General features: G+C 50.0%; 1 protein-coding gene across 1 annotated transcript; it reads right to left on the reverse strand.

The window, feature by feature from the left end:
- Nucleotides 1-806: 806 nt before the first annotated feature.
- Nucleotides 807-22,119, reverse strand: TFAP4 (transcription factor AP-4). The gene is made up of 7 exons (XM_036738787.1): nucleotides 21,761-22,119; nucleotides 8,696-8,861; nucleotides 7,224-7,322; nucleotides 5,509-5,679; nucleotides 4,587-4,730; nucleotides 2,985-3,152; nucleotides 807-1,887 (listed from the first exon to the last, which is right to left on the reverse strand). The coding sequence occupies exons 1-7, from the start codon at nucleotides 21,847-21,849 to the stop codon at nucleotides 1,687-1,689; spliced, it is 1,038 nt and encodes a 345-aa protein (XP_036594682.1). The 5' UTR covers nucleotides 21,850-22,119; the 3' UTR covers nucleotides 807-1,686.
- Between the last annotated feature and the right edge of the window lie 4,225 nt (nucleotides 22,120-26,344).

Here is a 26,344-nt window from a genome sequence, read left to right on the forward strand (position 1 = left end):
CATTCTACAGAAGAGGAAACTGAGGCAAACACGGTGAAGTGACTTGCCCAGGGTCATACGACGAGGGTCCGAGGCCGGATTTGAACTGAGGAAGATGAGCCTTCCCGACTCCCAACCCGCGCTCCGTCCACCATGCCACCCAGCTGCCGCGGTGACTCTCCAAAGGCGGGATCGGCACTCGAACCTCTGTCACCGGACGCGGGTCCGGCGCTTCGGCCCTACAACACAAGCCCCTTTCTCTGAGGCTCAGGCAGAACACGCGCTCCTTGCCTAAATCACCGGCCCGGGACGGAGCAAGGGCAGCCCCACGCACCCCCAGAGACGCCTCGGGAGTGGGCACGGACGGTGAGTCACGAGGGATTTTCTCCTCTAGAGAGAAAGGGAGCGACGCTCCTTTCCCTGCCCGGCTTCCTGGGGGAAAAGGGGAAGAGAGCCCCGGCGCCCCTCCTTACCGAGGGAGATTTCCAACAAAAAAAAGCCAAGAACTTTTGAGACTGTCCCTAATCCTCCTGAATTCTCCCCAAACCCGGACAACTTCTTAGAAAGCGGTCCAGTTAACGTCTCCGCTATTCTCCTCTCCCTCCTCCTACCCCCGGCGCTCCAACGCCTAGGACGCTCCTAGGAGTCAAAGCTCTTCTCTCTGGCACCCAGCCCGCCCCCGTCTCCTCACCCCGAGCCCTTCGGCGGACGCTCGGCTCCTCCACGGTACGGACCGGCCACGGGTCGCCTGGGCCCGGGTGTAGGAGGAGGCCCCTCGCCACCGCCGGCCCAGCTCCCCGGGACAGAAAGTCAGCAGGAGGCAAAGCTCTAAAAAACAAAGTACAAACTTTATTTTGTTTCTTTATGAAGGCACGGCGGCCTTGCTTTTTTCCCCATTTCTTAACAAAATATAATAGCTTCTCCCAGAACACAAAGACCTCAAAATGGTAAAAAACAACAGACAAAACCAAGAAAGGAAGGAAGGAAAGAAGAGGCAGAGAGAGAGAGAAAGGAAGGAAGAAAAGGACAGACAGCTGTGGCTGGAGGAGGGGGTAAACCTAGGGGGAAGGTTGAGGGGGGTTAGGATAACAGCTAATTCTAGTGCTGAGCCAGGTGGAAAGGGAGGAGGGGGCATGAGAGAACCCCAAACCAAGAAGCAACATACACAACCCACCCCCACCCAGGCCCCCAAACAGCCCCAGCCCAGCCAGACCCACAGCCCCCAAATCCATGTAAGTGCTTAAAGGGGGAAGAGGAAAAAACAAGAGGAGGAGGAGGGGGGAGAGAAGGGAGGGGAACAAGGGGAAGACCGGGATGGGGTGGTCGCTGTTCCAGGGCTGGCTTCTAAGAGGAGATATATCTTGGTATCTTTCTTCCCCTTTTTAAATGAAATGCAAAATGGTTTAGTGGAGAGGGGCCAGGGAGGTCCCTGACTTCCTCCCCAGCCTCTTCTAGCCCTGCCCTGGCCCCCTGGTACCACCTGTATCCCAGCTCTGCCCTCCATCCTTCCCCAGCCTTTTCCAAAGTTGGGTGTGTTGGCTTTGTTAAGAATTACAGTATTGAAAAGAGGTCATAAAAGAGACCCAAATGACATTGTAATTTTGTAAAAATCTCTCCGCTCTGACAACTCGAGCGTTTCTCCCCACTATTGGCCCCTGCCCCCTCGCCCCCCTGAGGGTGGGGAGGAGAGGAGGGCTGTAGGGGGGGTCAGGGGAGATCCCCATCCCCCGCTGGGTCCTCCTTGCTCTGGTCCATAGCATCACTGTCTGAGGCCTCTGAATCTGAAGCTGTGTCAGAGGCAGGGGCTCCAGGACAGGCCCGGACTGGCGGTTTCACGATCACCGCCCGTCGCTGTTCTTCTTGTTCCTGTTCCTCCTGCTCTTGTGTGCCCTCGATGTGCTGGATTGCCTAAGAAGAAGGGGTTGGGGCAGGGGCAAGGACATCGATCGGGCCTTCGGCTCATGAGTTCTCTGGACCCGCAAAGCAGGCCCAGGACCTCATTCCCCCAAAAAACCAGCCTTAAGAGCTCTTCCCAAACCCTCCCTTCTCCACTAAAGTCTCTCACTAGGAGGTCAAGGCCTCTCAACTTCAGTCAGTCTAGGTGGGACACAGATCGGGGCGAAGAGTTGCCAAGGTATCCCCTCCTGGCCAGCTATACCACCACCTCCCACGCCCTACAAAAGTTAAATATGCCTACAGCTAAGTGACGAGTAAGACCTAACTCACTACAGAGAAGTGGGACTGGGGATTTGGCAAAAATGAAGTTGTTTTGAAAAGTGCTTTTACTGAGCTGAGAACCAATTTCGTCAACCCATCAGGCTAGCCACTGTCCTGAAGGAAAGTTTAGGAGTTGCTTTTTTTTAACCTCGCTACCTATTAACTCAATAAAGGTATTTGTAACTAGCTTTCTTTATCTTTATTTCTCTATCAAAACTAAGTCTTTAAAATTCTCTCATCACTCCCAGAGCTGGAGCGACTACATGATGAAAACCTTCTGATCTACCAGTCTGGGTCAGAGACAGATCAAGCCTTCCCTTACATACTGGAGTACACCCGATACCAGCCTACCTCCCTCGTGTGGACCAGCAGACGACCCAGGAGCGAGAAAGCAGAGGCCCCAGAGGACCAGGCTCAGAAATTAAAGGGACCCTAAAAGCCCCTGGCAGTGTTAAATCAGCATGTAGACACTCTGTTTTCAACTCCTCAAGGCCAGGAGAGGGCTAGGGCCTGCCCCCTCACGACTCTTCCCCTACCCCTACCCCGGACCCCCTCACCCCCTCAGCTCTTCTAAACCCTCGGTTTGACAATCCCTCCTCACTAGAGGGGTTTGTGCACGTCTACTATCTCTGATCTTGCCAATGATCTCTAGGACCCATAAATGGTATTGTCACTTTCCAGATTTCTCCCCCATCCACATTCACAGACCTTGTGGACTCCTGGTTGGGTCTCTCCCTCTACCACCCTCACCAGTCTCTCAGAGCACACGCCATCCCTCCCTTCTTTACCTGCACGATGGTGTCTAGGTTTTGCCGGGATGTGGAGACTGAGTTGATGACTGATGAAGGGCCCATGGTGACTACGTTGACATGGTGGGAGGGTGGGGGTTGAGGAGCAGGCACAATCACTGTGGGGTGGTGGGTGGGAGCCGGTGGAGGCCCGTGGGGTGGCAGGAGCTGTAAAACAGAGAGGGTATGAGAACTGGCCTCAAGATACAGGTTCTATTCCCCATCAGACTGATTGTTCCACCCCGCTTCCTTTGTCCGTGACATCCAATCTTACACCGAATCCTGCCAACTCCTCCTACAGTAATGTCTCTCACCACCTAGAATACTTTCCATTATGACTGCTCATTCCCCTAGTCTAAGTTCTTCTATCACTTCTAAATTATTATAGCTGCCTCCTATTGGTCTTGGTCACCAGTCTCCCTTCAACTCATCCTGCACATGTTGCCATAATCTTCCTCAAATGACAAGACAATGAAGGCGCCTGAGAGCTGGAAGGCAAAATTCCAATTGCTTCCTCAGCCCGGAATTCAAGGCCTTCCACAATCTGTCCAATCTCCCCAGCCAGCCTTGGATAGCACTAGTCCCCTGCACCTACCCGACATTCTAAGAAAGATGTTCTCCTCGCTGTTTCCACAACATTAACACGGAGACTCCCGTCTCTATGTTTCTGGTCCATGGCGTCCCCCCCCACCAGGCAGAAATCCCTTCTCCGGGCCTCTCCAAATCCTGATCATCTTAAAACAACCCCAAGCCTTCGCAAAGCCTTCTCTGGATGGACGATGATCTCATTTTCTTCTCTGAATTCTTATGGCCTAAGTGGCTCCTATCCTTTAAGCATAAAACCCCCTTTTTAAGGACAAAAAAGTCAGGGATGCCACCCCCGAAAGTCACTGTCCTACTCATTGAGAAAGGAGAATATCTTATATTTATATAAAGTGCTTTATATTTATATATATCATATATATTATATACGTTTATATAAAGTGTTTCAAGTTGCAAAAAGCACTTTCTTCACCATCCTGTGAGATTATCCCAATTCTGCGCATGAGGAAAACGAGGACCTAAGAGGTTAATGGCTCACCTATAGCTAGTAAATGTCCCCAGTGGGACTGGAAGCCAATTTTCCTGTCCCCACATCAGCACTCTCTTCACTGCCTCTCAGTATGTCCGATGACAAAATACCAGTTCACAAATCTCCTTCAACAATTCCACAACCCCCATGGGTTGGGACCCACCGGTCTACACCACCCCCAAATTAGGCCATTACCAACTGCCTTAACTCGCTCTGTAATTCTTTCATGTATGAATGCCTTGTACGTCCCACATGCCCCGTAAGCCCTTTAAGGGGAAGCTTTCATCTGACTAACAAAACCACCGGCACAGGACAGGGTTTGCGGCAGGCATCAGTGAAGGCTCCCTGACTGCCAGACCGTCCATGCAGGGAAGGACTAGAGGATCTGGTCAGTGTGTGGGGGAGACACCTAAGGCCCAGAATGGTCGCTCAGCTCCTGGCCGGGGATCCCTCCATCCTGCCAGAGCCTCCCTGCACAGCGGACCGAGCTCCCAGAGTCAGCCTTGCCCACACACCCCTGCCACGCTCACCTGCGTGCGGAGTTGCTGCTGTTGCTCGCGCTCCAGCTTCTCCTGGTGCAGCAGTCTCACCTGTTCCTGTTGTTGCTGTAGCTGAACTTGCTGGGCGATGACCTTCAGCTTCTCTGGGTACATGTGAGCCTCCAGAGAACGCACCTGCGGGGAGGGCCGGCTCAGGAGGCTGGGCCTGCGGCCTTTCCTACCCACCGCCAGCCTGAGATGGAGGCACTAAGGGACCCCCCCCCCCAAGTCCTATTAAAAGGCCAAGGCCCATCTACCCTCAAACTCTTTGGAAGCTTTAGAACGACAGAACACGGAACATCACAGCTGGAAAGGACCTTAGAACACGGCATCGCAGAGCTAGAAAAGACCCTGGGGCAGGCAACTTAGAACGTCAGAGGGAGGAAAGACCTCTGGACGCAGAACAGTGAAGGCTAGACGAGCCCTTGGAACCTAAGACAAAGAATGTTCAAGGTGAGAGGGGCCACAGAACGGAGGCTCTAGGAGTTTTTAAGGGCAGAGGCCAGAATACAGATGGTCTAGGCTGGGAGAGACCTCAGAAATCACTCAGTCCAGCCCCTTTGTTTTAGGAGGCCCCAGGACACCCAGGCCATGGGTCTGACTTCAGTCTGGTGCTCCCCACTAATCCACAGCTATCTCGTCCCAAGCACAAAGGAGACAGACACAAGCGCTTTATAAACACAACCAAGTTAACCGCCTCTCAATGGAGGACAGCGAGCTAACCGAGGCACTGGGCCTCGCCCGCCCCTACTGGGAAAACCCAAGGCTCGGCCTTCCTCGCTCAGAGCTCTGGCCATCAGGATGAAAAGGGTGGGAGTTCGTCCCTTCGCCTCCACCAGGGGGCGTAAAAGGCCTACGCTGAGATGCTAATAAACCAAGGCCGGAGCCCAGGCTGCCCACCCCCCACACTCACCTGCTCCTCCAGCATCATCCGGACTGAACGCTCCTTGTCCAGCTGCTGCCTCAGCTCGATCATCTCTCGCCTCAGGTCTTCGGCCTTCTCGTCCTCCCAGATGTCCGGAGAGCCGATGCCCTCGTCCTTGTCCTCCGCCCTCCGCCGCTTGGGAGATGAGCCGCTCAGTTCCTGGGCACCCCGAGGGGGAGGGGGAGGGAGTCAGTGGCCAATGCATCCCACCCAGGGAAGGATGGAGGGCCGGTCCGGAGCCCTGTGGGAAGGGCTGGAGAAGGACGCACCAGCACCCATCCAAGCTGGGGACAATCGATGTATCGGCTGTCAAATGCAGGTGACCCTGACACTAAGCAGATTCACTACTTGAAAATTCATTTCACCTACACGCGTCTCCCCATAGGGCTCCTTAAACAGCTAGCTCCCCTAGGAGAACAGCACGGTCCCACAAAAAGAAGCCTGATCTGGGATCGAGGAGAACCCATCAGTAGATCACTACAACCTGGACCCCAGAGGCAGCTGGGCAGCTCAGTGGATAGAGCACTGGGCCTGGAGTCTAAAGAGCCGAGTTCAAAGCTAGCCTCAGACACTTACTTGATGTGTGACCTTAGGTGAGTCACTTAAACTGTTTGCTTTAATCCGCTGGAGAGAGAAATGGCAAACTACTCTAGTGTTTTTTTTTTGGGGGGGGGGGGAGTGGCCTTTGCTAAGAAAACCACATGGACAGTGTGGTACGTGAGTTCACAAAGAGCTGGACACGAACAAACAATTTAACAATAACTAGACCCTAGAATCTTGGCCTTAGGAATCACTGAGACCAAAGTGTTTCTTTTTTTGTAAAATGGCAAATAAAGACCTGTCCGTCCTGTCCCCGCCCCGAACCCTCACCGTATTTTTCCAACATGAAAGCAAACACTATCTTCAATGATGCTTGGAAAGAGACCTTCACCTAATGCAGTATTTACAACAATCTGACATGGGAACATAGCTCCGGACGAAAAGCCAAGACAGCGAACCCCGTCCCACGCCCTCCTCCCCCTGCACCCACAGTCCCCTCTCCAGGTCTCTGATTCATTTAGCCTTCTGGGCTGTGCTTCTCACTCACGGCCCTGCTTCAGAGGGCTCAGCGTGGTGTTAGCTCACACGCAGGGGTCAATGCTCTTTGTGGGGGACAGGAGAATGGGTCAAGCTCAAGCCTCACCTCCTTCAGGTCTTCTGACTCCTCTACTTTACCCTCATCTTCCCCTTCTCTGATCAGCTGTTATGCAAACCACTTCCCTGGGGCTGCTTGTTTCCCTAACTACAACAGAAGCTCCATGAGGGAGCACAAGGAGACCCAGGGCAAAAAGAAGAGACATAATGAGTTAGGGTCAGGGTCAAAAAGAGAACCCGGGTCTCCTGACTTTCAGGTCAGTATGTCCTTTCCCCTGACTTGGTCCTGACTAACCAGGGCACACACTCCACCATATAGGAAAGGACCCCTTTCGCTGCCCAGTTATGGCAAGACTGACCAATGCCAGCCAAGCATGACTTATACCTCCCTCTGAGGTGCTCCCAGACCAGGGCCAATTGTGCCCTGGTGAAGCAATATCAGCCAGGATGCCCTCAGCCTGCAAAGGACGACGGCACATCCAAAGGAAACGTTCCCACTAGACAGGGAGACAATGGATGAACCAGCAAGGACTTGGGGTGGAAGCCGGGTGGCCAAGGCACATCCTTACCTGGATGAAGCGTTTCAGTTGTGTGTTTTGTTGTAAGAGCCTCGTTTTTTCCTGCTCCAGAGAAAAGATGTATTCTGCTGTCTGTTGGAGAATGGCTGCCTGCCAGGGAAGGGGGAAGAGGAAGAGTGCAAAAGGTCAGACCTTCCACACTACCCTGGTCAAAATCAATCCACAAGCACTGATCATGCCTTTCCTGAGGGCCAGGCACTGCACTAAGCACCGGGGAGCCAAAGTGGAAGCACTCTCAAGGAGGCTGTATTCTAATAACAAACAGGACACACAAATAAATCGGTACAAACAAGATCCACACTGAGTCACGGAAGGTGGCCTTGGGGAGCTCCTCAGCTGTCTGCTCCCGTTCCAGCCCCACTAGCTCCCAGGAACTAAGACCCACTGCACCAAGCTGTATTTCTTACTTTGGAGTTTTATAATGTGCCATTTCACAGGAACATAAGACTTAATGCTTTAAAAAAAAAACAAAACAGAAGGGGACCCTTAGAGACAATCTCTAGTCCAAACCCATCATTTACAGATGAGGGAAATTTGGGAAAATAGAAGTTGATCTGCCCCTATTGTCTCCTGAAGACAGACAGACAGACAGACAGACACAGACACGCACACCCGTGATCTCTCTCCTCATCCTCTGCCTCTGTTCATGCTATTCCCACCACCTAAAAGGCTTCTCCCTCCCTCCCTTTCCCTCAGAATCCTAAAAAACTCTAAAGACCTACCTCCTCCTCCATGCCACCATCACTGCCTCCCCTGGGCATACCGTCCTAGCACCAGACTCCAAAGGCCTTCCTGCCTTTACAAAGTCTCTACTTTAGGGGAGAGACAGAGTCTTACTTTACATCCTTCCCCAGGTCACCAGGCACAGGGCTGGGCAGACGGTAGGTGAATGGGGCACTGTGTATGCTGCAAACCCACTCGCTCGCCTTCCACTCCTTATAGAGGTGGGCGACGACAGGGGCAGATATTGCACGTGCTGTCAGATGCTGCCATTGTATTGGTTAGTTTTGGTTTTGCCAAACTGCTTTTTAAAATCTGTTACAGGGGAGGGTTCACGAGATAGAGATGAAGGAGTGATTTCTTACAAGAAAACCCCTTTGCCGGTCATTCAAAGTGTACAATTTAAAAAGCTAAGAAGTTAACTGCCTACTATGGACTGTAACACACTGTGCTGAGCGCTATACAGCAAAGACACGAGACCTACCCTGCTATCAAGAAGCTTGGAGTTAACAGAGTGGAGATCCACAAAGATCAGGTAACAACAAGTGTCACCACCTCCCTTGTCCCTGTCCCTTAGAGGATGAGACCAGGCTTAAAAAGCAGAATCACACTTTGGGAAACACTGGACAAAACTGCGCTTATTCCCCTGTACTTCTAGCCAGAGTCCAGTAAGAAGGGGCCCGGCCTGTGTCACACCAGCAGCCTTTCCTTCCTGCTCCTCTCCCGGGCTGGGCCCTACTCACCTTACTGAGTTTCTCTCCATCTGTGTGGGGGATGAGGGTTTTCAGGGACTGGAACCCGGCATTAATGCTCTGCATCCGCCTTCTCTCATTGCTGTTGGCAATCTCCCGACGTATCCGACGCTCCTGGTCCCTCTGGGTCTCTGGGGTCAATGGAATGTTGGCCAGGCTGTAAGGGGAAAGGAGCCCGTCAGCCCGAGACTTCCCAGAGGGAAGGAGAGAGGGACATAAGTGGGCGCATCCCCTCCCGCATCCCCAGCTCTACCAGCCTTCCTCTAATAGCTCTCCTCCCGCCTTTTCCTTACACATCTCCAGAGAGAAAAGGAGGAGAGGGTTAAGAGAACACAAAATCCCACTTTCTGTCACTAACACATTCCACGAACATGAACATAACCCCATCATCCATCTCCATCGGACAGCAAGGCACAGCAGAGAGCCAAGCTGACCCACTGACCACTCCCACTCTGCTACTCTGGTGTGTCGCTTGATCTGATAAAGACTCAAACCCAAGAGGTCTGGACACACCTCTGATAAACAGGGGTCCATAGGTCGTCCACAGCATCAAAGACACTTCTCAGGATCAGGCCTCTGAAAGGGCACAGAGGCAACTTAGGTAAGGCCGCAGTCACAGGTGGGAAACTGGCTTCAAAAACCCTCTGTGAGTTATCAGGGATGGGTTGTCCAAGGCTTTCTCTCAGGCCCCCTTGAACCTGTTTTTATGTCTAGCTTGTACTTCAATCGTAGAATTTAAGAAATTCTTAAAGATTATTTAATCCAACCCCTATCTTTTTACTTTTAGATGAGGAAACTGGGAAGGGAAGTGAGCTGTACTGCACTGGGAGGCACCAGAAAGAATGCCGTCTCTAGAGTCAAAGGACCACAGTTCAAATCCTACTTCTGACAAAAACTAACCATATGACCTTGGGCAAGTGACTTAACCTCCCGGGGTCTCTTCTAGCTCTAAATCTATGATCTGAAATCACAAAGTGAGTCAGTGGGAGGTATGGACTAGAACCCTGGTGTCCTGGTTATTTAAGTGTTTTACATGTGTATACATATATATACACACACGCATAGAGGGCATTCCAAAACTCTTAGTGTAGTTTTTAAGCTAGTAAGGTTTTAAACTACGCCGAAACTTTTGCAACACCCAGGATATATCCCTGATTTCTTTGTCCTAAAACACCTTCCTTCTAGCTTCAAAGGGAAAGAGGGCCCTCGATCAAGAATCTGGGGATTTAGCAATCTAGCCAACGTTCCCCTAAACCTTCCATGGTTTTGTGTATTTTCCTTAGATCCTTTCTTTCCAGATTAAAACTGCCTTGCCGTTCACCTAGTTAGCCTATTTGTTCCCTCCCAACTACCCCACATCATACAGTGGTCCCAGAACAGCAGTCACCCTCCTTCTCCTCAAAGGGGATTTCCTCTCGGCTCTAACTCCCAGGAACCCACTGCCGCACCCCGGAAGGGGCTGTAGCATCTTATTTCAGAAGGGCAGGACTCCAGGCACCCTTTGGGATCATTCCACCGTTAAATAGGCAAGAGAACCCAACGGGGAGAAAAGGACAGTGCGACTCTGGGCGAGGGGAGGGAAGGGAAGCTGGGGGGACGGGGGAAAAAGAAGAGAAAATTCAGCGGGCAACAGGGACACGTGGACAGAGAGTCTGTGTAACAAATGCCACCACTCCCAAGGGGACTGTGTGTGTGGCCTAGGATGAGAAGTATCCCTCCCTCCCCCCGTTACCATTCTGGGTCCTTTCCCCACTTCTCCCTTAAACTAATGGCTTCCAGATGCTGGGATCCCAGCAGAGGCCAGCTGGCCCCACCCAAAACCACAGCTCCTGCCTGCTTCCTGCCAAGCCCCCTCTCTAGGCGACCTGCCCCAGGGACAGGGGAGTGGGCCCCAGTCCCCCTCTTTCCTCACAGTATCCTCCCTCATAACCTTGAACCAAGAGGAGACTCAACAGCAATTTTGGTGCCTACAATCCCATCGCTGGGAAATCCTACTGAGTATAAAGAGGCCGGGAGGAGGGAGGCCCTCAAAGGAAGACACGAATCCGGCAAGGTCACTTTCTCCATCAAGGAGCCTTCAGAAATCATCACTTACCTCCTCTCATGCACAGACTAATAGGAAACCCAGCATACCTCTTTGACTCAGCACAGGTTAAAAAGGGTCATCCCCGGCTCCCTTCCCCATTCTAATTTCAGGGGGGAAAAAAAGAGGGAAGAGGGCTCATCACCAAAACCCAGGAAACAAATATGAGATCTAGAATAGTCAGCTCCTGTGGCAAAGGAGGGAAAACTGGGGATGACAGTGGAGAGTACCAGACCCACCACTATCTCATCTGGTGACCCTGGCCAGTGCAGTTTTGGTTTCCTCTCCTGTCAAATAAGAATAATCATCCCGGCCCTTCATGAAACGATTCCCTCCCAAATGATCTTATGTATATATATTTACTAACTTTACAGATGGACATGCTATTTTTGTGTCTCCTCGTGAATGGGGATTTTTTGTTCTCTGTACCCTGACCCTCGGCACCTAGCACTTGGGAGGCACTTAATAACTATCTGACGATTAATACTGATAATAACTTTAAGCTTACAGAGTTTTAAAGTTTGCAAGGCACTTTACATACACCATGTGATGTGAGCCTCCAAACAAATCCTGTGACATAAGCACTACAGATAGCTCCCTCTTGTAGATGAAGAAACTGAAGTTCAAATTGGTCACACAGCTACTAAACATAGGAAGCAGCATTCTAATCCGACTCTTCCAGACTCCACAAGTCTATATACTGCTTACAAGCCCACGGAGGGAGTCAGTATTAACGAGCTTCATCCTATTTCTCACCTGACACTCACACATAGCAAACACACTCGAGCTCTCTCTCCTCATTGGAGAAGACACCGTACCATAGGTATCATGGAAAGTGACCGGAGGAGCCTCGTTCTAGGGCCTGGCTACAGCCTGTCTAGAGGGGGTCACCCCAAAGCGTCAGAAGCCAAATCTTGACCTCAGGGGCACCTCTAGAACAAGGCAGCCCTCCCCTAAGGAGGACAGGATCAGGCCCAAATTCTCCGGACACAGAGTTCCCTAACTCATTCATTTTGCAAACAGGGAAAATGAGGCCCATGATGAGTAATTTGATCTCCGTTTCTGTCTCTGTAGTCCCAGGGTCTGGCACATAGTAGGCCATAAATACACGCTTGCGAAATGAACGAACGAATGGTTTAGACTTGCCGGACTGAATCCCCCAAGGGCACGTAACAAGTCATCGGTATTATCAACACCACTGGGTTTGAACTGCGTCCTTCCTGTCTTCCAGTCCACTCCAACACACGTAACGTCAGTAATGTCTTCATTGGTGTGAATGGTGTGTGTACACGGTGGAGGTGGAGGGGCAACGTCAAGGGTAGGCCGTGGAACGGGAAATTACATAGACATGCCCAAAGTCAGCCTTGGGATACTGACTCTGCACCCGGGAGGACCAGAGCTCCCCAGAAGCAGCTGAACCAACTGGATGAAAAAGCCTGGAATCCAACCTGCCTCTTACTAGGTGTACAACTTTAGGCGACCCTCCCTCTCCAAGCCTCAGGAAACCCCTCAGTTTGGTTGGATTAGCAGGGAGGCCTTTCCTTCCAGCTCCAAATTCTTTGTTCAAAAGACTCTCTAGGGAGTCAGCCCGCCCCCACCCCTTTCAGGGAACAGCTATCACCTCAAAACAAAGCTTGGTCCTTCAACTACCCAAAGCGGAGGTTAGGGTAGAACTGTCCGTTCCTAAACCGCTATAGAAGAGACCCAAACTTCTCCGGGGCTTCTGAGATCGTCCGATATTAAGACGACAGCACCTCAAGAGTATGATTTCAGGAAAAGTCAAAGACCAGGCAGCCTGTACACCAGAACGGGGCCCAGAGCAGGGCTGTGGAGGTCAGGGGCACAAAACATCTTCTTGCTTTCGAAAACTTTGGGCTTTGCTACTAATTCCCGTTAGTGGGCTCCCTTCCCCCACGGAGTCCGGATACTTCCTCTGCCTGCGTTCTAGTCCCAGTTCCATTACATCCCAGGGACTGTTCCCCAACTGAGAAATTAAAATGACGTCAAAGTGCTCTGGAAACCATAAAGCCGGGGCACGCTGACAGGGCATATTGGAAGGAGCCCTCGGCCCTGGACTTGGAATCAGAAGACCCGGATTTGAATCTCTGCCACTTACTAGCTACAGGAGTTTAAGCGTCTTACCTCCTCTCTAGACCTGAGGGGACTGATCTGTATTTGAGAGTCTTTTCTTTAATCCTATATCTAAGTCAAGAGGACCTGAGTTCAAATTCCACCCCTGTTGCTTCCCACCTACATGCCACTGAACATGTGAGTTTTCTTCCCTGGGCTTCAATCCCAAAGGGGAAAGCATTCTGGGAACCTTAAAGCCCTGCGTAAAGGGATGGTGTGATTATTTTCGTGCCATTCTCCCTCATCTGATCACTCCCTGCAAGGCCGTGATTGGGATTATTCCCTCCATTTTATGAATGAGAGAGCTGGGGCTAGGGCGAGTCCAGCAATTCATCAAAGACCAACAAATGAATTTGTAAAAGAAGAATCCTTTTGCAGCCCTAGCACTTGGCACAGCGTCTGGCACATACTTAGGAAGAGCTTAGAAAATGCTCTTGACTAAGTCTCTGTACTCCTTCCTGCCCTTGGGTCCCAAATGATTCTTCTGAAGCTAGATGGGAAACTCCCACCCCACCCCTCAGTTTCAGGACCCAAAAGGATCCTTCAAAGCCCACAGGTAAAAATGGGTAACTAGTGTTGGTCTGTGGCTATTCCCAAATGTCTTTCCCTCAGGATGAGACCAGGACCAATCACAACAACTTTCACCCTTTTATAGGGAAAAGGACCTCAGGACCAGCTTTGTGACCACAAAAATAACCCCAGTCTTTCAGGGTGGAGGTGGGGAAGGGGCGGGGAGGTTCCTGGTAACTGTTCCCCGGAATCACATCAGAGACTTCAGAGTTCAGGAAACAAGACAGAGTCCAGCAAGGATGGCCTGAATATTAAGACTGCTCATCTTTGTTCAGCTCAAATTCCTTCCTTCCCATAGACTTTCCCACCAATTCTCCTCTCACACCACGCTCCTCATCATTCCTCAGCGTGGATTAGTAGAAACCCTGATTTGGAGGCGGAGAGCGGGGCTCAGAGCCAGGCTCCTTAGGCCTTGGGCGACTCTGGCCATGGCACCTCCTTTCTCATAGGAAGTGTGTGGGGCAGTGGGCAGAGCATGTGACTCCAGCCAGGAAGACCCAATCCTGCCTAAGGTGCTCACAAACAATGGAACCACGGCGCAATTCCCTGAGCTTCTCTGCCCCTCACCTGTAAAAAGGGGATAATCACAACACTTCTCTTACATCGCTCTTGTGAGGGTAGTGTGGAATAGTTGGTGTAAAGGCATTATAAATATTAAAGCCACATCAATGCGAGTTATTATTAAAATGAGAGGATTGAACTAGAACTAGATGTTTTCTGAAGTCCTTGCTAACTCTAGGTCGTAAGGCCCCTTCCAGCTCTGGCTCATCAATCATTCTATGATTTCTATGGTCCTCCCCAAACTCCATTATCCTGCATGGGAGGTAGGGGTGGAGAGGTAAAGCTCCGTCTAGCTAATTAAATTTGGGGGTTTCTCAAAAATCTCATTAGAGCCTAGAGGTAACTCCTGGTTCTCAAAGGCCGTGACAAAAAAGCAAAAACATTGATAAGCTTTATCAACCAATCAGCAAGCATATTTTAATGCCTACTATGTTCCAGGCACTGTGCCAGGTGCTAAGGATACAAATATGTTCAAACCATTTGCTAAGGCCAGAGCAGAACTGAGCCAGAAAGGTGGAGGAAATACATTGATGATCCTTGAATCATCTAACAAGTTTCTATCTGTGTCTCCCTCAGAGTGTCCCTTTCAAAAGAATTAGAGCACAATGAAATGTGCCATATTAGGCTGAAATATGGGCTGTCTTCAAGTATAGGCTACACCTCTAAAATGAAATCTTTTTGAAAGAAAAAAAATAGAGAGATATCTACCAATTACAGATCACACTCAGGTCTTAAATAAGCCAGATACAGGGGGGAAAATACCCCTCTCTTCAACCAATATGACACTTAACACCAAGGCTACACATTAAGACTATTTTAATCCTTCTTTGATGATTCACATGGCACTTGAAGACCTTACTTTGCCTGGGGAGGTCATCGTGAGCAACAATTATCATCCTCCTTTAAAATGGACCAGAGTACAGGAAAGATCCCAGCTGAACGACTGCCCGACACAGAGAATGCCAGATATACTAGCTAGCTCCAAGCAAACTGCCAAAAACAAGCTGGCCTTTAGAGCCAACCTCGAATCTGTGTGGAAACACATTCCTTAAAGGTCTCTTTGTTTTAAGGGTGGGGAGGAGGTGGAGGAGGGTGCTATGGAAACACCAGCCATCCCTGGGGCAGGGCTAGTCCTGGTGCCTGCCCGGTGAGTTGTAAAGAGGACCTTTTCCCACCCAATCCTACGTTCCTCTAATGAGGTGGAAGAATAGGGACAGTAGCCCGTTTCCCCGGACCTTGGTTCTTGACAGAACTAGAGGGTAGTGCTAGACTTGAACTAGGAAAGATCTTGGTTCAAATCCTGCCCCTGATGTGGGGGTGAATATGTCAGTCAAGCTTTCTGAGCCTTAGCCTCCATGTCAGTAAAATGGGGATAATAACACGTTTAGTACCCATTTTACAAGGTTACTTCGGAGGCTCAAATGCCTCAAAGTACAAAAGTCCTCTGTAGACTTTAAAGTGTGATATAAACAGGGAGGGCATGGTATACCAGAGCTCCAGAGAGCCAATTAAAATCTTTACACTTTGCAAATTGGCCAACTCCAAATCAGGGCTTGATTTATTGTTTTATTGATTGTCTAGACTTAAGAAAGTGATGGAGAATGTTAATAATGAAGATTAAACTCCAAGTGTGTTGGAGAGAGCCAACGGTTAACCATTACCAGCACATCCCTGGATATAAATGTCAGTTACAGCATCTTTCCCTCTTATCAATCACAAGAACCCCATGAGGCAGGTGGCTTATTATCCTCCATTTTACAAATGAGGAAATCAAGGCTTGGGAGAGGCCACGCGCACACAAGCAAAGAGATGTCAGCATATAGATTCAAACCCAGATCTTCTGACTTCCGACAATGAGTATCATCAAACACCACTTGAAAAAAGTCAAAGAATCGCAGATTTTGAGCTGGAACTCTAGTGTCATCTAACCCTCTCATTTCACAAAGAGACAAGGAAACGGATGCCCAGAAGTGTGAAATGGCCTGCCTGAGGCCAAAGAGGGATGAAGAGGCAATGCCAAGATTCTAACCTGGCTCCTTCTGACCCAGATCCAGGGCTCTTCACTATTGGGTGAAGCATTTATTAAGGGCTTACTAGGTGGGCACTACATGCTAGAAAGAGAAGTCTTTAAGAAACTGATGGTGGGCGTTAAGTATCCTACTGAGGAAAGTATTAGCTTACTGAATTATAAAACAAGAACAAGTCTTGTCCTACCTATACCACAGGACTGTGCTGTGGCTCAAATGAAGAAAAAAGTTATAAACGCACTTTGCCAACTACAAAGCACAATACGGTACAACGGACTGTTATTATGATTTAACAGCTCTTTAGAGAGGAGTGGCTAGTGACCAAGGTAAACTTGAGACGCAAGGCTAATTAGTTACTTTTTCAGCTTATTACACAAGACTCAATCTCTGGTCTCTATATTCTATCCTCTTTCCAGGGCACTTCCTTTCCTAACCCCCAGGTGCTGGTGTCAGAGGCTAGAAGACCAGGGGCAACCTGGAAGCTTCTGGATTCCAGTGCCGAGCTAGCACTTTGCCTTACGCAGGATCCTATATCCAAGGTCTCTGTCCTGAGTTTCTCAGCTCTACATTTGTATCTGGGATCACAGAATTAGTCGAAGCCTCTAGCAGGATCAAGTGAGATTACTATATGTAAAGCATTTAGCAAAACACACCAGTGCTATATAAAAGCTGCATTTATTATTTTACAGAAGAGGAACAGAAGGGCTGGGGAGGTTCTAAGTTACCTGCTCCAAATCACATACAGTTAAGTAAGTGGCATCCATTTCCAAGGAGGTTTACAACACGACTCACATTGTCCTGCATCAGAAAGTCACTTGTCTACGTGGGAAAAAATTAGGTACATTTCTAACCTAATTCCCTTACATAAAGTGAGCCCAGCTTAAGCTGGGAATGTATTGGAATGGGGCAACTTAAGATGAGGGGGACTTAATGCTATTTATTTTTTCAAAGGTTCATCTGAGCAATGCTCATCCAGAGTTGATTCTAAGTAGCAACCCAACACTCCCCAGCTGAAGGAGATACTGTTTACTATAAGCAAAAGCCAAGAAACGTCCCAGCTAGAAGAGACTTTAAAGACTCATTTCCAAATTCCTCAACCTGGCTTTAAAGTAACTTAACCTCTGCTTGCCTCAGTTTCCTCAACTGCAAAATGTGGATAATAGTAGCACCTACCTCACTGTGTTCTTATAAGGATCAAAGAAGATAATATTTGTAAAGCATTTAGCACAGTGCCTGGCACATGGTAGGTACTTAATAATGCTTATTCCCTTCCCTTCTCTTTCCTAACCTTTCCCCACCTAACCAGTAATGACAACAATAAAAAATTTGTTTGTGCAGTGCTTTTAAGGTTTACAAAGAGTTTTCTCCTTATAAATACCCCACGAAATAGATGGTGTAAGGGTTATTACCTTTGTTTCACAGACGAGGAAACTGAGTCTCAGAGGTGATGGATGACCCCATTCAGACAAACCTCAAACGAGTGAGTTGGAGCTGGGGATCTGAAACAGTTTCTATTCCAAGGTTGGTGCTCTTCCTCCACCTCACTCTTACTTCCCCTTACTAGAAGGATTCTGATCCGGTCGGGCCATTGTCATCAGAGACAGCGTGGCATACAGTAGAAAGAGCACTGATCTTGGAGTCAGTGTTTCCCACTAGGTTTCCACACTTACAAGCTATGTAGACAGACCAAGTTGGTGTCTCTGAGTCTCAATTTCCCAATCTGTGAGACTAAAAGAATGCCTAAACCATCTACCTCAAGGGCTGTCGTGAGGACCAAATAAGAAATAAAGGACGTAAATTCCTTGTATTATTCCAGGAACACACCAGTCACCCAATTCCTTCCCAGAAAAGGCTCCCCATCATGTCCTCTCTACATTTCCAGATCTTACCCTTTCTTCAAGTCCCCCTCATCCCCCTTGAAACTTGGTGCAGTGGCCACAGCCCAGACTAAAAGAAAATCTGGCTTCTAAAGATCCATTCTGCCACAAACTCGCTATATAACATGAGGCAAGATATTTTCCCACTCTGGGTCTCAAATCTCCTGCAAAATGACGGATCTGGGCTCCATCTTCACCTGGGATCCATTACTTGTTGTAATAACTGCATTTCAATATAATTTTCCTTTGGAAACCTTGGTATTTTATTTTACACACTTAAAAGCATGATACTAAGAAGGGGTACAAAAACTTCACCAGACTGCCAAAGGAGTCCACAACACAAAAAAGGGTTGGACAAAACTGATTCCAGCTGACATTCATTCTTCATTTCTGACTGTTGCAATCCACTGATTTCCCCCTCTAGTAAGCCCTCGGCATACCACCACAATTTCCTCTGTATCCTAAGCCCAAAATCAAAAGTTTTTCCTTGCACCTGGCCTAAAGCCCCTGTACCACCATTCATGGCCATTCTTCAATGGGAAGAAAGGCCGATGTCAAGGACAGACTTTGCACCTGCTTCACAGGGCAGCAGGGTTGGACAGGGACTGTGTATGTAAGTTCAGGGGTGTGATCTGACCCACAGGGACACTGAAATCTAAGAGTCAGGCCACAAGCTCATACCAGGTGGGCAAACAGCCGTTCTGGGCTGGTGTTTCTGCTATATCTCATACTTTCAGAAACCAGCGTAAGGAACGCATCCCTTATTTTAGATTAGAGCAGACCCAAATTAAGGGAAAAGAAACACATTAAGAGTACCCGCCAGCACAAAGAAGGGTTCCGACAGGCCCACAGAAGCTTCAGACCCTGGGTTTCAATGTGGGAAGATGCCCAGGAGCCTGGTAGGGAAAGGGTTGCCAAGTGGTCAAAACTGAATTCCTGGGAATCCCATTCTCCACATGCCCAGCCCTGGCTGACTGGACAGCAGCTGCCTCCTGGCTGACTCTGCTTCCTTTCCTAAATCTCCCTCCATACTTCTCCCCTACTAGACTGGCCTCGGCACTTGGAACGCCCTCTCCTCTTGCCTCATCAATCCATACCTAATTACCCTTCCGTGCGCCAACTTAAAATGCCCCTTTTCTCTTCCTCCGAGAAGCCTACGCTGATTTCCCCCAGACACGCTGGTTGTGTGCTCCTGATGATCAAATAAAACTGACAGCTAGAACTGCAATAGCACTTGACCAAGGGGCACACAGTGGTGCAAGTCCCCATTTTTCATCTAAGGAAGTTGAGGCTGACAGAGAGGTTAAGCGATTTGCCCAAGGTCACTAAGCCTGTAATTGAGTCCAGATCTTTCCACTATAACCTGACTTAGAACCAAAGAGTGGCTAGGCATTCTAATACATCTCTTTCATTTTACAGCTGAGGAAACCGAGACCAGAGACATGGAGAGTGCCCTGCTTAAAGTCAGTCACCTGGTAGCTTTCTGTTATCTTTTCAGGTCTAAGCGTTAATCCTATTTTGTAGTTAAGTTTTTTTGAGGGAGGGTATCAAGTTTATTCATACTGGCAACAAACTTACACTTTTACACTTTCACACATTTCTTCAAACTTGTGAAGTAGGTAAAAGTTTCTATCCTCACTTCACAGATAAGGGGGCAGCCAGGTGGCAAAATGTAAGAGTACAGGGCCTGGAGTCAGGGAGAGTCTTCTCGCTGAGAACAAATCTGACCTGACCCCTACAGTACTAGCTGTGTGACCCTGGACACCTCAGTTTTCTCATCTGTAAAGTGAGCTGGAGAAGGAAACGGCAAACCCCTCCAGTAATTCTGCCAAGCAAACCCCAAAGAACAGGATGAGACTGAACACCACCACAGAAAATGAATCTGAGGCTCAGAGAGAAACAAAGTACCATTGCCAAGGCCAAACGACTTATTAAGAGGTCTTCTAAGTCCACAGCTATTTCCATTACACTATGGGGGTCTTCTATACATCCCCAATGTCAGTCCTAGGACAAGCTATGACATTAGCCCTGAGACCTCAAAGACCATCTGGTTTCAAGCCCTTTACTTTACTTATCGATCATGTGATCGGCAGAGCTGGACGGACAGTATGACTGGGGGAAGCCAGCAATCCTGACAAGAACTGCCTTAAGTTCCCTCACCAGAAGACCCCCCCCACCCCAATTAACCAAGCCAATCTTAGTTCCCTAAGCCAAGAGTTCCTGTCCCTATCAGTGTACCTTTCCACTACCCTACTCCCAGGAGAGAAATCTGGGACTCTGCAAAGGTAAGTTAGTGGGGTCCAGGTGTGCAAGGGCAGGGTACTCCAGAGAATTCTCCCTACTGGGCATAAAATAGTGAGGAAGCAGACGGGGTCTCCATGCCACGTTGCCTCCAAATCCTGGTGGGTCGGTTCATGCCAATTATGTCCCGAGGGTTCGGCGGCGGACCGGCCGCTCCGAAGTAGCAGCCACCTGCCCAGACACACGGTTTGCCAGTCATGGAGTCCGTCGGGGCGAGGGGGCTGCCTAACACCCCAAACCACTGGCACAAAGTTAAGGTCCCAGGGAGTCCGGGCTCGCGAACTTCCCCCACCCCTAAATCTCGCTGGGCACGTAGGGCCAACCCTACACAAACACAGGGTGCTTGGAAACGAAATTCTTTCAGTTTCTGCCTCGGGGTTGGCGGACGTGCTGTCTGGGAGTTTGTGGCAGGGACCCACGTGGAAAGGGACTGAACGAAACCCGCGGCGAGAGCGAGGAAAGTGGCCCCCAGCCGGGAGCCGGGAGGGGAAAGTAGGCCTACCCCGCAACTCGCGGTAAACCTGTCCCGTCCGGAGCTCCCTGCCCCTCCCCCTCCCGCGTGGACCATGCTTTGTGCATGGAAAGCGTGGCCCGGGCAGCGCCTACAGCTCCCACAATCCCGCACAAGAGGGGCCCGCGAGAACTACATCTCCCAGGAGACGCCGGGCGGAGATCCGCCTACTCCAAGAGGGCTGCAGAGTCACGTCCAGGCCTCGCTGGTAAACAGCGCCCCAGCGCTGGCGAGCCGCCCCCAACGTGCCCAGGGGTCACCGGCGGCCCCATCCCGGGCGACTCGCCCCAAAAGCGCCCAGCTCGCCCCCAACCCACACTCACACACAACACATATGCACACACACACCGCGCACACCACACGCGGACACCGAGGGACACCCCCATTCCTACCCGGCTGTTTGCAAACACGCACATCGCCTCCCCCCTTTCCCCACCCCCATCCGACCGGAGCAGCCCGGAGGAGCAGCATGGCTGCATTGTAACCACAGCCGCCTGCAACCTGGCCCCGTGCACGCCCCAGCCCCGCAAGCCAGCACCCCGCCGAGTCCTGTCCCTCTCCCCCTCCCCCCCCCCGCAAAAAAAAAAAAAAAAAGCCCTTCTCAGCGCCAAGCAAGAACCAGAGTGAAGGGGAGGAGGGAAAGGAAGCCGCCGCGGGAGAGGGGGAGGAGGAGGAAGAGGGGGAGAAAGCGACCAGCATGGCCGGGACTGCTGCAGAACCACGTGGGTCTGTTTGCAATTTACAAACGTCGCGACTCGCTCGCCTGCACCAGACAAAAGTAGCTGGGGCGCGCTCAGGGGCTGCCCGGGGTCCCGGCGCTCTAAAGGAGAAGCCCCGGCGAGCGTCCGCACGCGGTGCAGCAGCCCCTCAGCTCCCGGCGGCGCCTAAGAAAGGAGTCGGGCCGGTGCCATGCCATGCACACACATGCGCCGAGGGCAGGCTGGCCAGGGGTTGCATTAGGGAAAAAAAGAGGGAGGGTGGGGGAGCGGTACACACCTACAGAGCCCTCCTATCACTTCTTTCTCTGTTTTCCTGAAATGTTGCAAAGAGGGCACCTTCTGAGCGGGCACCATGAAATACTCCATAGCGATCGGCCCCCCCCTCCTCTGCAAAAGCCAAGTCCGTGGTCCCGATCCGCAGGAGAATGCAAAATGGAAATCCGAATCAAAGGGCAGCGTCGGAGGTGCTGGCTCTCCCGGTCCCAGATGCTGGCGGCAAGGGGGGGGTGAGGGAGAGGGAGGGAGGGGGAGGTCTCTCCGGCCTGCCTCCCCGTGCGTGTGTGTGAGTGTGTGTGTATGTGTGTTTGCAGCTGATCAGATGTCTGTTTCAAGGCGGGAAACAGCTGGTGAAAACTCAGCACTCCCCCGGCCTCCTTCCGCGGAGTAAGGAATTGCATGTAAACAAAGGACTATTTGCAGCGCCCCCCCGGGCTGGCGGGAGACTGGGGCGAGAGGGGAACGGAACCCTGGGGATAGCCTTTGGCTAGGGGCCCGCACTACTTCTTTTCCGCCAAGGGGGTTGGGGGGGTGCGGTGGGCGGGCTGGGAAGGGACTGTGTGAATGAAGCAAACTGTCTGAGCTTCATGCGCCACTATGGGTGATGAGGTCCATCAGCTGACAGGTTGGCAAGCATTGCAAAAAAAAAAAAACCCACCCCAGCAACTGAGAGAAACGCAGCTCGCCCCCGGGAGTCCGGCCCCGAACCTGCACTCGGCGCTGGAGGGGTGTGCATGCATCCTTGCAACCCCCCACCCCACGGCGTAGTAAGGGAGGAAGGCGGAGGAAGGGGATTAAAGGTTGGAAAGCTTTATTCTTGCTTTGCAGCAAGCAGCAGCAGCGGTAGCGAGGAAGGAACCTCCGGGTGCGTAGTGTGTTGGGCTGTTTTCCACTTCTTTTCACTTTGCACGAGTGCAGCCCTCTCCGGAGAGCTCCCTCGGAGTGGAGGGCCCCCTGGAAACTTGCGTCACACAACCACCACTTCCCACATGTTAACTTCGGGGCTTACTTCAGAGGCCGGCTGGTTGTCCCAGCCTGCTGGCTGGCTCTGCCACCAGAACTCCTCCCTTCCCGCGGCTCTGGGCTCTACCTGCGCCGCCGGCTGCCCCGGGTATCCCAGCCTGGCAGCTAGGAGGAGGGAGCTTCTGAGCTCGGAACGATGCAGCGTGTCTTTGGATTCCGAGCCCATCCACGGGGAAGCTGGGCCCTGAGCTGGACTGACAAGACCGGAGTGATCAGGGAATGAGGGACTGGTTGGAGGCTACAGACCAGCAATATCTCTGAAGGGGAGAAAGCCGCCCAATACACCCCTCACACGCAGCTTCATCTCTCACGTATCCTGGGTGCTGTGTCGGGCTTCCTCCTGCGTGGGTGGCCATTCATACAAGTGGAAGAAACCTGGCGTTCCATTAGGAAGTTCTTAGAAGAGCAAAGTGCCCCAATGTGAAGTCAAGTTAGAGACTTGACTCTTATCTCTGTGCGGACCTGGAGAGGGGAAGAGGAGGGAGGAATCCTGTTTGTTCAATCCTGAGCGATCGAAATCCCCCCCCCACTAGCCACATTAGCCACGTAATCTATTCAGGAATAATCCACCAACGGGTATTTATATTTGTGCCTCCTATGTGCCAGGCACAAAGAATTGTGGTGCTCCCCACTTTCAAAGACCTTACCTGTGGATGGGAAAGACAAGTACACACAAAGTTTCTGCAGCCTAAATACTTATTCAGAAGAGTTTGTTTTTTAAACAAGGCGTAATTGGGGGAGGGCACTGGATGTTGGAGGGCACCATGAAAGGGTTCATGCAGATGGTTTCTGAGCTGAATTTTTAAGGTATTGAGCGACTCGGGCGACAGCTACAAGGAGGAAGTCAATTCCAGGCATGAAGGACGGCCAGTTTATAGGCACTGAGATGGAAGACGGAGTGTCCAGAGTGAGAAAGAGGCACCGGTTTGGATTATAGCATTGGGGAGGAGGAGTAATGTCCAGCGATGGGTTGGGGTCGGGGTCCAGATTGTACTCACTTCTACCACTGAGATGCTACCAACTTCACCTTTTGTATCTTTCATGGTTTAACCCCAAATCTACCTCCTTGAAATTTGATATACAGGCTGCACCAAGCTATTTCACGCTTCTATGGATGTTGCTGTAAAATTGCTTTCCAGACCCCCTTCCCAGTTTGACCTCCGTAGTAAGACTGCAAGTCCCAGGAGGGCAGGGGCTGTGCCTTTCTCTTGTGCCCCACTCAGTAAGTACCCACTATGTAGGACATGCTGAGCACATCAAAAATGCTCATTGAGCTGAAGTCACTGGAGTGAACTAACCTGGTCCCTCTAAGGCCTTGAAGTCTTGGAACCATGTGATGATGGGCCGAGCATCTGGACAGCTTAGTCCATTGCCTTCGTTGGGGAGCAGCAAGCTCTCCAGGTACTAATGGGAGTGAAGGAATGGACTGTGGACCATGGTGCTCAAGTTCACATGGTGCCCAGTTTCGAAGTAGAGTGTAATGTAAATAATATAAGTCATAATCTTCATGATCATTGGTGGGGTGCAAGGAGAGTCTCCATGGGAATATCATCCCCACTTTGGCCAGGGTGAAAACGGGCAGCAATCCTTTGACCTCTGATCAACCCAAAGAGGCTTCACAGAGGAGGCAGAACTTAGAAAGTTATTTAAATAATGGGGGGGGGGAGAAATAGGAGAAGAGAGAAAGAGTGATCTGTTCTAACTCCCCTGAAGCTTTTTCCAGACCCAAAATAATCTTGACCTCCCCACCTCCGGTAGTACTCCTGGCATGTTCAATATAAGATAAAGAATTTTGTTAATAACTAGACTTGATGCTGATATCTTCCTCTCCCCTTCCTTCCTGTCTCAGCCAGTGACCCTTCCCATCTCTTTCTCTCTGTGACATCCCTGACAAGGATGCTGGTTCCCATACTGTCCTAAAGTTTAAGACAGCATTTCAGTCAATCAATACAACACTGGGGGATATGAAAGAAAAATATAAGACCTCATGGAGTTCATGGTCTCCTTGAGCCAACAGTGTACTCAGTAAACAGTTTAATGGTAATTCTGGGACGGTACATGATTAAATGCCAGATAGGTGCTGTGGGGGTTCGTCAATCAATCAGTAAATATTTAGTCAGCACCCACCGTGTGCTAGGCACTGTGCTAAGAGATCTTCCAAGAGAGATCGCTCTGGGGCTGGAATAGTCAGTGAAGTCAGTGGGAATCTTGAATTGGGCCTTGACCGATGGGTAAAATTTAACAGGTGGAAAGAGAGGAGCTATTTCAGGCTGTGAGAATTGTGTCTTCACGTTACCCCAGCTTATTCCCCTCCCCAGTGTCTTTACGGCCACTGCCCTAATCTAAACGATTTCTCATTTGCTACCTAAACTATAGCAACCTCATCCTCACTGGATGAAGCCTCCTCTAGGCTGTTCTCACCGCTACTGCCGAAGTGGCTGGCTCCCATTGCTTTGGCCAAACCAACTCCACCTTGCAAGTTCTAATTTGGCTTGAAACCAGAGTCCCCGAGCTGGGATATGAGAAGCTTGTCAAAGATGTAGAGAAATATATTGATTTGATTTTCTTCAAATGATTTCCAACCAACTACAACAATGTAAACAGAAAGAACAACCAGCACCAAAAAATTGAAGGTAAATGTTGCAAAATGACAAAAGAACAAACATTGCTCCAAAGAAGAGATAGAAGATGTTTTCACCCCACCACACACCCCACCGCCATGCACTACTTTAAAGAGGTGAGGGGTCCACAGCTGTGAAATGCTGCAAATAGTTTCAGATTTTCTTTCTGATGCATTAATAGGTTTTGCTGGGATTTTCCCCCCTTTTTTCTTTTTGTTTTTAAAAACTGTTCTCTTTTTAAAAATGGCTTTTTGGAGGGAAAAGGAGGAGGGATGGAGAGGGGGTGGATTTAGGTGGGTAAAGACAAAAGATATCAACCAAAAACTTGTTTTTAAAAAATCCTAAAATAGTAACCTACTTTATTTCTTACATGCATGTAAGTAAACGAGAATGAGTTCTCTTCATACTGAATGGGGGTATTGGTAACTGAAAGCCGGGGAATACAGGGACTAAAAAAAGTTAAGAACCTCATTCTAACTATGGAGAGGAAGTATGTAGAGGAAGGAGTACTGACTGATTTTAGGGTCAGCTGACCTGTGAGATGAGCCAACTCACCTTCCTACACTGTGTCTCAGTTCCTTCATCTGTAAAATTAGGGGGCATTTGGCCATTTATCTTTCCAGCTCTAAGTATATGGTCAGGAATATAAGAGGGTTCTGCCTCGAAGAAACTTGCATTAGAAAGATAGGGATGGAATACAACATGTAAATAGAATTTGAGGACAGAGAACTCACTAAGTACTAGGTGAGTCTTGAAAGAAGCGAAGTATTCTAAGAAGTGGAAGTGACTAAGGAGCACATTCCAAGAATGCAAAGGTACAGGGTATGCAAAGACGGGGAAGAGGAAGATAGATTGCAAAACAGGAGAAACAGCATTAAATTAGTTTGTCTGAAACATAGCACGAGTGCACTTAAGCAGAGTAATGTTCAGAAACAGACCCA

The sequence above is a fragment of the Trichosurus vulpecula genome, chromosome 9, assembly GCF_011100635.1.
Source record: "Trichosurus vulpecula isolate mTriVul1 chromosome 9, mTriVul1.pri, whole genome shotgun sequence".
NCBI classification, from domain to species: Eukaryota; Metazoa; Chordata; class Mammalia; order Diprotodontia; family Phalangeridae; genus Trichosurus; species Trichosurus vulpecula.

Coding starts and splice junctions, on each gene's coding strand:
- TFAP4 (XM_036738787.1), bottom strand. CDS start 21,849: ATGGAGTATTTCATGGTGCCCGCTCAGAAGGTGCCCTCTTTGCAACAT. Junction 8,862..21,760: donor GTGATAGGAGGGCTCTGTAG/GTGTGTACCGCT, acceptor TTCCCCTTACAG/CCTGGCCAACATTCCATTGA. Junction 1,888..2,984: donor ACCTAGACACCATCGTGCAG/GTAAAGAAGGGA, acceptor CCTTCTTCTTAG/GCAATCCAGCACATCGAGGG.